The sequence below is a fragment of the Theileria orientalis genome, chromosome 2, assembly GCF_000740895.1.
Source record: "Theileria orientalis strain Shintoku DNA, chromosome 2, complete genome".
In the NCBI taxonomy this organism is placed as follows: domain Eukaryota; phylum Apicomplexa; class Aconoidasida; order Piroplasmida; family Theileriidae; genus Theileria; species Theileria orientalis.
The window spans coordinates 996,627-1,008,729 of NC_025261.1; the positions used below are offsets into that span (position 1 = coordinate 996,627).

At 47.6% G+C, this 12,103-nt stretch overlaps 6 protein-coding genes across 6 annotated transcripts; 3 read left to right on the forward strand and 3 right to left on the reverse strand.

Moving 5' to 3' along the window:
* Nucleotides 1-374: 374 nt before the first annotated feature.
* Nucleotides 375-2,718, reverse strand: TOT_020000485 (ATP-dependent RNA helicase; the record flags this gene model as incomplete). Its single annotated transcript, XM_009692230.1, has 3 exons — nt 375-2,026; nt 2,100-2,409; nt 2,500-2,718. 3 exons carry the CDS (start codon nt 2,716-2,718, stop codon nt 375-377), a joined length of 2,181 nt encoding a protein of 726 aa, XP_009690525.1.
* Nucleotides 2,719-3,182: 464 nt separating this feature from the next.
* TOT_020000486 (conserved hypothetical protein) lies at nt 3,183-5,473 on the forward strand (the record flags this gene model as incomplete). The annotated part of the gene is made up of 5 exons (XM_009692231.1): nt 3,183-3,261; nt 3,304-3,395; nt 3,501-4,088; nt 4,124-4,813; nt 4,871-5,473. The coding sequence occupies 5 exons, from the start codon at nt 3,183-3,185 to the stop codon at nt 5,471-5,473; spliced, it is 2,052 nt and encodes a 683-aa protein (XP_009690526.1).
* Nucleotides 5,474-5,635: 162 nt separating this feature from the next.
* Nucleotides 5,636-7,891, reverse strand: TOT_020000487 (uncharacterized protein; the record flags this gene model as incomplete). Its single annotated transcript, XM_009692232.1, has 1 exon — nt 5,636-7,891. The coding sequence occupies one exon, from the start codon at nt 7,889-7,891 to the stop codon at nt 5,636-5,638; it is 2,256 nt and encodes a 751-aa protein (XP_009690527.1).
* A 274-nt stretch (nt 7,892-8,165) lies between these two features.
* On the forward strand, nt 8,166-8,549 carry TOT_020000488 (hypothetical protein; the record flags this gene model as incomplete). The annotated part of the gene is made up of 2 exons (XM_009692233.1): nt 8,166-8,416; nt 8,468-8,549. The coding sequence occupies 2 exons, from the start codon at nt 8,166-8,168 to the stop codon at nt 8,547-8,549; spliced, it is 333 nt and encodes a 110-aa protein (XP_009690528.1).
* A 73-nt stretch (nt 8,550-8,622) lies between these two features.
* TOT_020000489 (uncharacterized protein) lies at nt 8,623-10,908 on the reverse strand (the record flags this gene model as incomplete). The annotated part of the gene is made up of 2 exons (XM_009692234.1): nt 8,623-9,771; nt 9,838-10,908. The coding sequence occupies 2 exons, from the start codon at nt 10,906-10,908 to the stop codon at nt 8,623-8,625; spliced, it is 2,220 nt and encodes a 739-aa protein (XP_009690529.1).
* A 277-nt stretch (nt 10,909-11,185) lies between these two features.
* Nucleotides 11,186-12,091, forward strand: TOT_020000490 (conserved hypothetical protein; the record flags this gene model as incomplete). Its single annotated transcript, XM_009692235.1, has 4 exons — nt 11,186-11,331; nt 11,427-11,601; nt 11,640-11,892; nt 12,003-12,091. The coding sequence occupies 4 exons, from the start codon at nt 11,186-11,188 to the stop codon at nt 12,089-12,091; spliced, it is 663 nt and encodes a 220-aa protein (XP_009690530.1).
* Between the last annotated feature and the right edge of the window lie 12 nt (nt 12,092-12,103).

The window sequence follows — 12,103 nt, forward strand, 5'->3', positions numbered from 1 at the left end:
TGTCCAATGAATATTCTCCACACAAGAGTACACTTTAGCCTAGTTTTTGTTTTTATCCACTTAACCGCTTGTTATATGTGTAACTACGTAGTCTGTTTGTCTATGGTATATCTAGTGACCTTAGTATGAGTGTCGGTTTGTCCACTGTTTAGTGATTTTATGTAATTTGTGCAATATGTGTAGTATTATGTAATTGTGTAATACTTAATATGTGTATGTGAGTGTAAACAGTGGTTTTATGTACTATAGTTGGCAGTTAAGCATGGAGGCCGTGTGCACTAAATGGCTAGCCGTAACTGAACTAAAGTGCATAAACAGACAAAATAATCAGTGTATAGAGAGTAAGGTCAGTGGTATAGCTTAAGGCGATCTGGTTAGCGGAGCTTTTTGGACCTTTTGCGCTCCCTCCTTATTTGGCAGTACTCGGCCTTGTCCAGAGGGTCGCGCTCCCTCCGGTCCTCCTGGAGCTTCGATATGTACTGGGTCTTCTCAACTTCGGCCTCGGAGAATTCGTCGTCTGAGAAGAACTTGTGGTTCTGCTCAGCCTCCTTCAGAGTCACGACGCCGCGCAGCTTCGCAACTCCACGTCGGTTTAGCCGCAGCTTACTCCTGGAAATGGAGAGCTTCTTCTTGAGGTCCCTGTCCGGGTCCCTAGATAGGTTTGCGTGCATCGCAATGTCGGTGTCGGCGTCAGTCTTACTAAGAAACAGAATGTCGTCTTCGTCTTGGCCGTCGTCAACGTCATGAGATTGGCGATCATGGTCATCGTCAGACCTGTTATAGCCCTCATTGTCGGATTGGTCATCTTGGTCATTGTCATGAGATTGGTTATCTTGGTCGTCATCAGACGTGTTATCGCTACCAGAGTCATCAACATCCGATTTGAGGGAATTATCATTGTCATCAACAACACTGTTGTCGTCATCCGATTGGCCATGGCCCAGGGTTTCTCCGTCCAGTTCCACCAGTCGGGGTACGTGGTTATCGGAGGCGGGCATTCTGCTTGACTCGTCTTTAAGCTTTAATGACCTTTTAAACTTGAGTTTCTCCTTGAGCTTGCTCAGTTTGCTCTTTTTGGGGGGAGGATTAGGGGCGTCGGCGTCCACCAGCTGGATGTTAGGGCTGTAAGGGAGGCCCATGGACAGCGACAACTCGTTAATCTCGTTGATGATGTCCCTGCTATTCAGCCTTACGCAGCCTCGGGTAGTAACGTAGCGCAGGTGCGCCACCAGCGACCTCTGGGCCATCTCCTTTATCCAGGCCTCCTTGGCCAGAATAGCTTGGAACTTTCTCGTGACGTAGTCCTCCCTCCTCTGAATCAGGGGAGTGGACAGCTTCGTCAGGTCGTGGACGGTGATCCCGTTTGACTTGACCTGTGCGATAAACTCGCGTTCCGCCTCGCTTACCAGAAGCACCGTGCGGCCGTAGTTCCGAAAGCCCTGAACCGACAGTCGTCCCGTCCTTCCCACGCGGTGCGTGTAGGTTGAAACTGAGTCCGGGAGGTCGAACTGAATGACCAGGTCGACCGACGGGAAGTCGATGCCGCGCGCCGCAAGGTCAGTCGTGAAGATGCAGCCGTGGTTCTGCTTCGCCGCGAAGCGCGTGAACTGCGTCAGCCGCTTGTTCTGACTCTGCTTCCCGTGGAGCTCAGTCATCGGTATCGCCGGGATCATCCTCTTGAAGGCCTCGTACATGAAACGCACAAGCTTACACGTGGAGAGGAAAACGATGATGCGCTTGTTCTGGTGCTTGGAGAGCAGGCAGAAGAGCGCAGTGAGCTTAAACTTGGGGGGGATGCACAAGAACTCCTGCCTAAGCTTCGACTCGGACACCGCGTCGACGTCCGCCCCGAGACACACCAGCTCATAGCTCACGTCCTTGAGCAGCAGGTTGCAGAGCTCCTTGAGCGACGACTTAATGGTCGCGCTGAAGAACATGAAGTGCAAGTCCTTCGGCAGGAAGTCGACGATGCTGATTATGTCGTTTCTAAATCCTATGTCGATTAGCCTGTCGGCTTCATCCAGGACTAAGAAATCGTTAACGGCCTCGTAACGCTAGCTATAGCAGTGCTGTCTAACTATACTACAATATCTAGTAACCGCAGGTTAACTTACTCAGCATCTTAATGTTGTAAGTGTCCGGCAGCGACTGACTGCTCAAAAGCGCAAGAATTCTCCCGGGCGTTCCCGTCAGTATGTGCAGTCTGTTTGCCGTTTTCTTATCGTACTTGTCCCTCACTCCTCCGATGCAGCATCCGGAATTCAGCTTAAGTGGCGCCGCGAGGTCCTTCATCTGCAGCGCTATTTGACTCGCCAGCTCCCTCGTAGGGGCCAGGCAAATACACCCCAAAAGGTTGGCGTCGATTGGCAAATTGCCACTGTAGCCATCGTCAAACAAATGCTTCACAGCCTACACCGAAATTAGTTAATTGACTCAATTTACAGCCATCTAATAAAGAGTGTTCCATATATGACTAAATTATATAAATAAATAACTTACGGGCAATAAAAAACACAGAGTTTTTCCAGAGCCGGTTGGAGACTGAATCACCAAGTTTTTTCCTGACAGGGCGAGAGGAAGTACCTTGCTTTGTACTTTAGTTAAATACACGTATCCCTTGGACCTTAAAACCTTCTTGGTTTTCTCATCTATATCTAAGTCATCAAATCTATCAGTTGTCAATTCAACATCGGTGGAATCCTTGCTTTCTGGATCCATATTAAAAATGTAATTTATGATACAAAATATAATACATAATACAAATACGAAATTAATAAAAGTGATAAACTAATATGGAGAATATTTACAATTTAATGTGGCGAACAAATATAAAATTAAAATATGTACACAAATGGAATATAAGTTTATAAATATAAATAAATCAATTGGAAAAAATTATAAAATAATAATAATGATAATAAACTAAGGTATTTGGAGAAAATGTAAATAAAAAATTAAAAAAAACGGAAAGGTAATGGAAAAGGCATTTTAACTAGTAGTATATTTAAGTAAAAAATAATTTTTTAATTTTTTATTTATTTATAATTCAAGTTTGACACATAACTTACATTATCAGGCTCTTCACACGATGTGCAAAATTAACCTAACAGAGATTAACATTATTTTTAATATACACATAGCATAATTAAAACGCATTATACATTCAAGGAGTAATTTTGATTATGGAACAGTATAAAGATGAGGTTTATTTGAAGAATCGAGAATTGGCGGATCAAACGACAGCAGAATCAAACTCAAATGGTATAGTTCCACTTATTACCAAGTTTTTATGAGATTTTTTAGACAAGGACAACGAAGAAGCTGACGACTTCCCACTTGGAAGGCTCCAAGAGGTTGAAGATCAACTATCGCAGATTGTGTCCACAGGCATTCAGGTACTATTTGGTTTAATTACACAGATTTGCTAAGAAGACCATAAAACGCTATTATAGATCCTCATGTGCGAATGTTGTGACTTGTTCGTGTTTACACATTTTTAGGATACGAGTTTCATGAGAGATGCGGAAACCTGTACCCAAATCTGGGAATACACAAACAAGCTGCTCCCAGATCCTCAGAGCGACGACTTCGGAGTGGATGTGCGCCTGAAGAATGTGGTCAGAGCTCTGGGAGAGGGGTCTGTTCTGCCGCTAACGGACCTGGTCACGTCGCTAAAGATCTGCCTAATACACTTCTGCGATTTCGGAGTTAACTTCGACGATAAACTGTCGAAACTGGTCCCAATATTCCTGACTCGGAGGAATTTGGGGGAGTCGTACGTCGCTTTGAGCGGAGTCTCGCGTTCGGAGTGTAGGCGAACTGAGTGCCTTTGGGTCTGGGAATCTCCAACGCTGGAGGTCTTTCCGTCACGCCTTCAAGATAAGGTTAAAACATTCAGGGAAGCAAGGAACCTGATATCGAGGCGGTACAAGGCACTGGCGAAGCTGAAGAATTCGATTTTAACCGAAAACCTGGCCGGGCAGCAGGCAGCAATGGAAGTGTTGAACACGCTGGACAGGAAGATGTTACAGGACAAGGAGCGCAGGGAAAAATTGGACTCGAAGAGGAAGATAGTTGATACGAAAAAGGTAAGTCGAGGATTTAGAGTGCAATGAATGTGTAGAAGCACGAGAAGGTTAAGGTGCAAAAAACAGCAAACATGCTGCTGAGTTGGCTGAAGCCACAAAAGCAGGAAAAGAACGAAGAAGTTCAGGAAAATGAGACGGCGACACCCACATACACTGCTGAATATACGCCGCAAAATATGTTCATTGAAGGCTCAGATGATCAGAAAGCCGAGTTGGAGAGTATATTGTCAAGTATAGCAAACACGAACAACGCAAAGGATGTGTACTTTGTTAAGAGGCCAAGTGTGATGAATAAAGAAGTGAAACCGGGCAATGAAGGAGATCCTCAAGTTAGTAAGGAGCAGAGTGTGCAAGGCGACGAAAGGGAAGGAGATATATTTGAGATGGCGAATCTGCACAGGGATGTGTGGACACGCTTCCACTCGTACCTGGATACGAACAGGAAGTTCTACGTGGAGACGGCAGAGAACCACATGTGGGTGAGCGAGCCGCTGAGCAACGTGGAAGACGCAACGCACAACGCCTCGGAGCTGAAGGCAAAAAGACACTGCAGAGTCTTCAGCATGTTCGACAGCGGCTGGAAGAGGCCGCCGATGCGCTACGTAGTAGGACGCTCAAGCGCAAACGTGACGTCGCTGAATCAGCTGGGACAGGAGTCAAACCTGGACTACTGGGTGGACTCGGACGAGGACTGGTTCGAAAGATACGACGCAGACGACGTGGAGGTGAGCGAGGAGGAGGAAGAAGACGAGGAGGACGAGGAGCAAGACTGGATAGTGCAGGACACGCCCAACGTGCACGAGTTCAGCACAGGAGTGTTCTTCACGTCAGAAAACGAAGTAAACGGAGACGCAGCTAAGGGCGAGGGCTTCAAGAGCGGAATGAAGGGAGACCTGAGCGCGTGGGCGAAGGTGTACTGCCTCTACAAAAACTGGCACTGGATAGTCGACGGAAAACCGCTGGACTACGAGCTGAGCAACAAGGAGCTGGCAGTGAAGAACGGAATGAAGCTGGCGCGCAGCGAGTACGGCTTCGGCTTCGAAGGATACACGAAGAACCCGATCATCGAAATGGTGCGGAAAATGCGCGGAGACAAACTCAGGCTCTCGCGACGCGACGTGGAGGCGCTGCTGAAACTGTGCCACGGCAAGCACACGCGCAAGGAGGACCTGATCCTGGCCTTCAAGGAGGAGAGGCCGATGACCTCGGTGAGTGAAATAAGGTCGAAGTTCGGAAAGTACCTGACGAGGGAGAAGATTGACGACAAGCCGCACAGGTGGATGGTGACGCCCGAGGCCGCGAAGCTCTTCAACATCAGGAAGGAGCTGGACAGGATTTTAACCGACCAGCTCAACCAGGAGATACTCAGCGAGCCAGTGTTTTGAGGCACTAGGACTGGCTGACTCCTACGTCATTTGCTACTAGTACGTTTACCTGTTAGTGTACACAGCTGTCTGCACATACGCATGTTCCAATAAAATGTGAAGGGCGGTGAGCTGTAGTAGTCTAAGGGTGCTGCGAGTAAAATGAATGCAAAATATTAAAAATTAGTCGGAAGTGAAGTAAATGTCGTTGATGGCCTTCCCGATGATGAAAAACACCGCTGTGACGAACCCGCTTGAGAATATGGTGATGATCCAGGAAAGGAAGATCTTCTTGTACAGCTTCAGGTTGACATACTCCAATGTGAACCGGTTTCGAAAGGAATAGGACTTGATGTTCATGTAGTCGTCCTTCTGAGTCTCCATCGAGTCGAGGTTCCGGTGAACGGTGGTGTCGAAAGTAATTTCAGCCAGAGGGCTGTCGGGACAGCTCTTATCGCGGGAGGAGTAGTGACTGGAGTCTGGACTCAGGATAGGCGCGTTCTCGTCGCCGCTGCCGTTGCCGCCCTCCAGGTTGCCGGCGTCGTGGCCAGAGTCCCTAGAGTGCTTGATGTGCGGGTTGAAAAAGGGAGGGACGTGCTGAATCATTCCCATGCCCAGTATAGCGGAGACAGTGACGTGAGTGGAGCTAACTGGGATGCCTAGCTGAGAGAAAATGAGCACGATCCCGCCCGCGGTGGAGTCTATGGTGTAGGCCCTGGAGGGCGTGACACGAGTAATTTTGAGCCCTACGGTCTTAATTACCTTGTAGCCGAAGAGTGCCAGGCCGAAGGCCATGGCAACGCCGCCGGCGAGCAGGATGTACCAGGGTGTGTTCTCGGGCGTTTGCTCTACTCCGTACAGGTAGAGGAAGTAGACGGTGGCAAACGTCGAGACTGCATTGGCTGTGTAGTTGGCAGAGCGCGACACGATGGAAATGGTGGCGCCGACGACCTGCATGGCAGAGAAGATTGTTTGCGTGTCGTTCATCGACTTTCGTCGATCAGGATGCAAGCTTTTAAACCCACTGTACAAGGCGGTGACCCTAGGGCGTCTATTCGCCTTCTTTTCAGACTTGCCGCTCTTGAGGCGAGCACTAGATTTAGAGACGTCAGAGGAGCTATTGGCTGGATTAACGCTTGAGCCGCTGATCGTGGTAATTTTTGGGAACTTGGGCATGGACAGGCCATAGGACCCCTTCATGTTGCTGAAGAAGCTGCTCACCTTTGACTCAGGCGGCAAGCCAGATTCCAGACCCGAGTCATCGTCGTAGTTGATTGAGCCGTTGGAAATGTCAGAGGGCGCCCTTGAGCCCCTAGGGCTCTGCGGAAATCCCACTGAGCCCAGGAGCACGTCGATCACGGATTTGGAGAAGCTCTTGTCGTTTACGTCCACGTGATCGTCCACGATGTTCATGTCCAGGGACCGAGGGCGTTCGCCGTTCACAGGGAACTCCATTGGGTCTTCAGCCTTATTCAACTCGGTGTTCAGAGAATTTAGATTGGTTACCAGGAGGTCTGAGTTCTCCTTGCTCACGTCCTCGTAAACCTCAGCTTGTTCAGCAGCAATTACGGGCTCTTCTACGCGTTCGACGACCAGCGGAGCCTTCTTTTTGTTCTTCCTGGCAAAAATGGGATGGACTTCACGCGGCTTCAGAAAGGACCACCCCGCCCTGATTCTGAAGTGACAAATCGTGTATGTTACAATGCTGGATATTACCAGAAACGTCATTACTATCACAAACACCGATAACGCCTTGTGCCAGTGCGACTCGTAGAACCATCTTCTATATAAATCTGCCAGTGCCCCCTTTCCCGTTTTTAGAAAGGAGTTTTCGAATGCGATGAAAATGGAAAGCGGGATTGAGAACAGCGCCAGGAAGACCCAGTGGAAGTTCTTCATGAGTCTGTACGAGTTCTCCCTCCTGAGCACCAGCTCCTGCAACAGAATGTAGAGAAACGGGGTGGCGAATATGGAGATGATCGGGACCGCGAACCAGGACGCCACTATGAACATGAACTGGGACCACCTCACGCCGTTTGTGCGGCCTGACGCGAGGCCGAACCCCGCTAAGGCGCCAATGACTCCGTGGGTGGTTGAGACTGGAATGCCGAACAGGGTCGCCAGGATCAGCCAGGACGTTGCGCCTATCGAGGAGCACAGCATCCCCAGCGCTAGGTCGAACGGGCGGTCCGAAAAGGCGTCAAAATTTAAAACTCTGTTGCGGATTGAATCCGTGACTCTTCCTCCGAGGACGATGGATCCCAGCACCTCGAAGACGAAGGCGATGGTGATTGCGCCAGGAAGGTTCAGGGCTCCGCTGCCGATCGATGTCGAGAACGCGTTAGCGACGTCGTTGGCGCCTATCGACATCGCCAGGATCGTGGAGACGATCCCACACACGATGACGATCCATATCAACTGAGGTTCAGCCGCCTCCATGTGGCATTTTGCTAATTACCTTTTCGCGGGGGAAAAACGCCGTACAATCCGGGCATTACTGCATTGAGCGCTATGTGCATCTAAAAACACCTAAAAGGCGTAAAGGAATAATTTCTGACTGCTGCTTTGCTCAAATTGGCGATATGCTTCCCCATAGGGTCTTACCAGTTTCTGGAAGAAGAGTAAAATGCCAAAATTTTTGTGTTTATCGTCAATTAATCTATTTACTGTAACTTTGTGTCTATAACGCCCTGAAAAATAGTTATCTACTCAAATGTGTATTAGTGCAAACCCGGTTTGGTTCGTCTACACACCTAACTGTACTGGACTGTATTTCAACAGCCATCCCATTCAGAATATTCTTACTGGGCTCATTTGTCAGTGTGCTGGCACTCCCTTTGCCATTGTGCTGGCTTTTGCCTACAGTCTGTTCACCAACCTTGTCAACGGCTTTCAGTTACACTGGTTGTGTTTATTGGCACTTTTATTGAAATCTACTTCTGTTCTTTCTCTCGTTAACTCTCCGTTCTTTTCAAAAACGTGTTTACTGTGATACTTGGCTCTAAGCTAAGGAAGGTTCCTTAATCGTGCCCTTACACAGATTATCACGGCCGGTCCTACACACGCTCCCCTCCTAGAACCCTTCTACGCCGATTGACCTTCTAAAACTCTCTCGTTTACTCAGATGCGCGTGTATTTGTATACATGTACAAGATTAAAATATACTTACACTAACGCTTTGCGTTGTATATCGCCTTGGCGATGAGGAAGAATATCGCCGTCACGAAGCCGCTCGAGAATATCGTGATGATCCAGGTGAGGAAGATCCTCCTGTACAGCTTCAGGTTAACGTACTCCGTGGTGAACCGCTCCTTGATCATGAAGCGCCTCCGGGTCTGAGGCTTCTGCTGGCTCTCCATCGCGTCGAGGTTCGCGTGCGCCTGGTCGCCGCTGTTCTCCGCCGAGGGGCTGTTCGGGTAACTCGAGTCCGAGTTGTTGATGCAGTCCTCGTTTGAGTTGCTTGCGCTTTCGAGTCCGCTGTTTTCTCTGCAGTTCTCCTCGCTGCCGCTGTCCTCGTTGCTTCCCTGGTCCACGTTGTCGAGGTCGAATGAGTTGTCTCTGAAGTGCTTCAGGTTCGGGTTCAGGCAGGGCGGTACGTGCTGAATCATGCCGACCCCGAGTATGGCTGACACTGTGACGTGGGTTGAGCTGAGTGGAATTCCCAGGTGTGACAGTACTAGTACGATTCCTCCTGCTGTGGAGTCGATTGTGTACCCTCTGGATGGCGTCACTCTCGTGATGTTCATTCCCACCGTTTTGATCACCTTGTAGCCGAAGAGTGCCAGGCCCAGTGCCATGGCGATGCCTCCGCAGAACAATACATACCAGGGCGTGTTCTTAGATGTATGTTCCAGTCCGTGGAAGTACAGGAAGTAGACTGTTGCGAAGGTTGATACGGCGTTGGCCGTGTCGTTTGCCGAGTGGGATATGATTGATATTGTTGCGCCTACTATTTGCATTGCTGAGAAGATTGTTTGTGTGTCGTTCATCTCCTTCCTCTTTTCGGGTGACATGTTTTTTAGTGCTGTGAGTGAGCTGATTGCTTTTTGGCGCTTTTTCGTCCTTTTAGATTTTTTTGCGTTTTTCCTGTGCGTGCTTCCGTCCCTTGAGAGGTCGCCGGGGCCGTTCCCCGAACTCCCGCTCGACCTGTTAATACTCGTGATTTTAGTGATTGAGAGGTTGTACGAGGTCTTAATGTTACTCATGAGCCTGTTGAACTTCGACCCGAAGTGGTGCGTGTTCGTGTCCATTCCTGCCTCCTCGTCGTAGTTGATTGACGAGTTTGACAGGTCTGAGGGCTCTCTTGAGCCCCTAGGGCTCTGCGGAAATCCCACTGAGCCCAGGAGCACGTCGATCACTGATCTCGAGAAGCTCTTCTTCGTCACGTCCTTCAACTCCACTCTGTCCTCCCCTATGTTAATGTCCATCGAGCCCGTGCGATCTATGTTTAACCTGAAATCCGACCCATCTTCCGACTTGTTCAGTATTACTGTGTTTTGCGAGTTCAGGTTTGTCACAATCAGGTCTGAATTGTCCTTTTTGATTTCTTCAAACGGCTCCTCTTGTTTCTCTTCTTCCGATTTCTCTCTTTCGCGTTGCACAAGTACTGTGTCCTTCGCCTTTCCTCCGATAAATAATGCGTCTATGTTGTGGTACGACTTAAGGAACGACCATCCTGACTTCATTCTAAAATGACAGATTGAGTATGTTACAATGCTCGATATCATCAGCAGGACCATGATGACTACAAATACTGAGATTCCCTTGTTCCAATGTGACTCGTTGAACCACTTTCTGTACGAATCTGCGAACGTTCCTGATGTCGACCTTAGCAACGAATTCTCAAATGCGATGAAAACTGACAGTGGGATTGAGAACAGTGCCAGGAATACCCAGTGGAAGTTTTTCATGATTTTATAGGAATTCCCTCTCTTCAGCACCACCTCCTGAAGCAGTATGTACAGGGTCGCTGTGACCACTATTGATACTACTGGTACTAGGAACCATGAGAGTATTATATACAACAGCTGCATCCACCTCACTCCGTCGAACCTTCCTGAGGCTACTCCGAACCCTGCCAGCGCTCCTATTATGCTATGTGTGGTCGAGACTGGTATTCCGAAGAAGGTTGCGAATATGAGCCAGGCTGTCGCTCCTATTGACGAGCACAGCATTCCCAAAGCCAGCTCATATGGAGTGTCGGAAAAGGCATCGAAGTTTAATACTCTGTTGCGGATCGAATCCGAGACTCTTCCTCCCAAAGTTATTGATCCTATGACTTCAAATATGAAGGCGATGCTTATTGCGCCACGAAGGCTTAAAGTTCCGCTACCTACTGAGGTAGAGAAGGAATTTGCTACATCGTTTGAACCTATAGATATCGCGAGGATCGTACAAACGATCCCAGAAACAATCACTACCCACAATAATTCTGGATGTACAGGATCCATAGACATTCTAGGACTTAGAACGTTTAATTTGACTAAAGTTCTGATATATTATCAGAATCTAACTACATTTACTTGATATGAGCATTTTTTAGGGTTTATTAACGCGTATTATAATAACTGATTCGAGGCTTGACGTGAGTCAGAATCAACATTCTACTCCCCCATAGAGGTTCGGGGACTCACGAGGCTGGGATAGCCATGCTACCAGGTGCCTCTTGAGCCAAATGATCCCATATATTTATACATAAGGAAATGGTTTAACTGACGAAATTCCATATGACCGATGGTTGAAAAAAACAAATGTCTGTGTCATGCTAAATTAGTGGAAATACACAGTACTATTTCGAAAGAGTTACACGATTGCAAAGAAGACGTATGGAATTTTAAAATTACGAATTTACAACGAGAAAGGGATTCTTTACTGCTAAGGTGAGATGTTTATTCGACTAATAATGGGTATTGGCAATCTGACGCTCGAATGTGTATGATTCCTTTTTTTTTTATTTGCTGAGATGTGTATTCAGGAATAACAATTTACGGTGTCAACTTGCGGATTTGCACTCAAAAATCGTTTCTGACCCTTTTATGGCCAGGAGGTACCGAGAATTATGCGATTCTAGCGTCTCGGGCACAAGCAAGTTGGAAAATCAAGATAACCCAAACAAATCTCAATTATATAAGCAATTGTATATATTTGCGGTATGTAAACTTTCTTATCATAATTATACCGTGAGTAGGATCATAACAAGGAGTTGGAAGAGCGGCTTTCATGTGAACAGATGACTTCCATGACATGGAAGCATAGATTCAACGACTTAGAGAATAAAATTGCCACGCAGGTAGCTGAACTGCTAGAACTGACACAGGGTGAAAAGTGTGTCGAAGAAATTGATTATAAAAAATTTAAAACTGACCATTATTGTAAGGTTTTACAGGAGGCTCTCCAGCTACTGAAGTTAGCCAAAGCGAGGATCGACGGAGACAGACACAGTAGCACTTTAGACATTTTTCTAGATAGATAAGACTTGGTGATAGGTAGCTAGTTTTCAAATACGGCTTAAAAACTTGGACATATGACTAACGATGTAACCTTTTCCTAGGGATTGAGTCGTACATGGACAGGGTATCAGACTTAGAAGATAAGTTGTCAGAATACCGAATGCGCTTCTCGGACGCAAAAATGGCGTGATTTCTCAGTGTG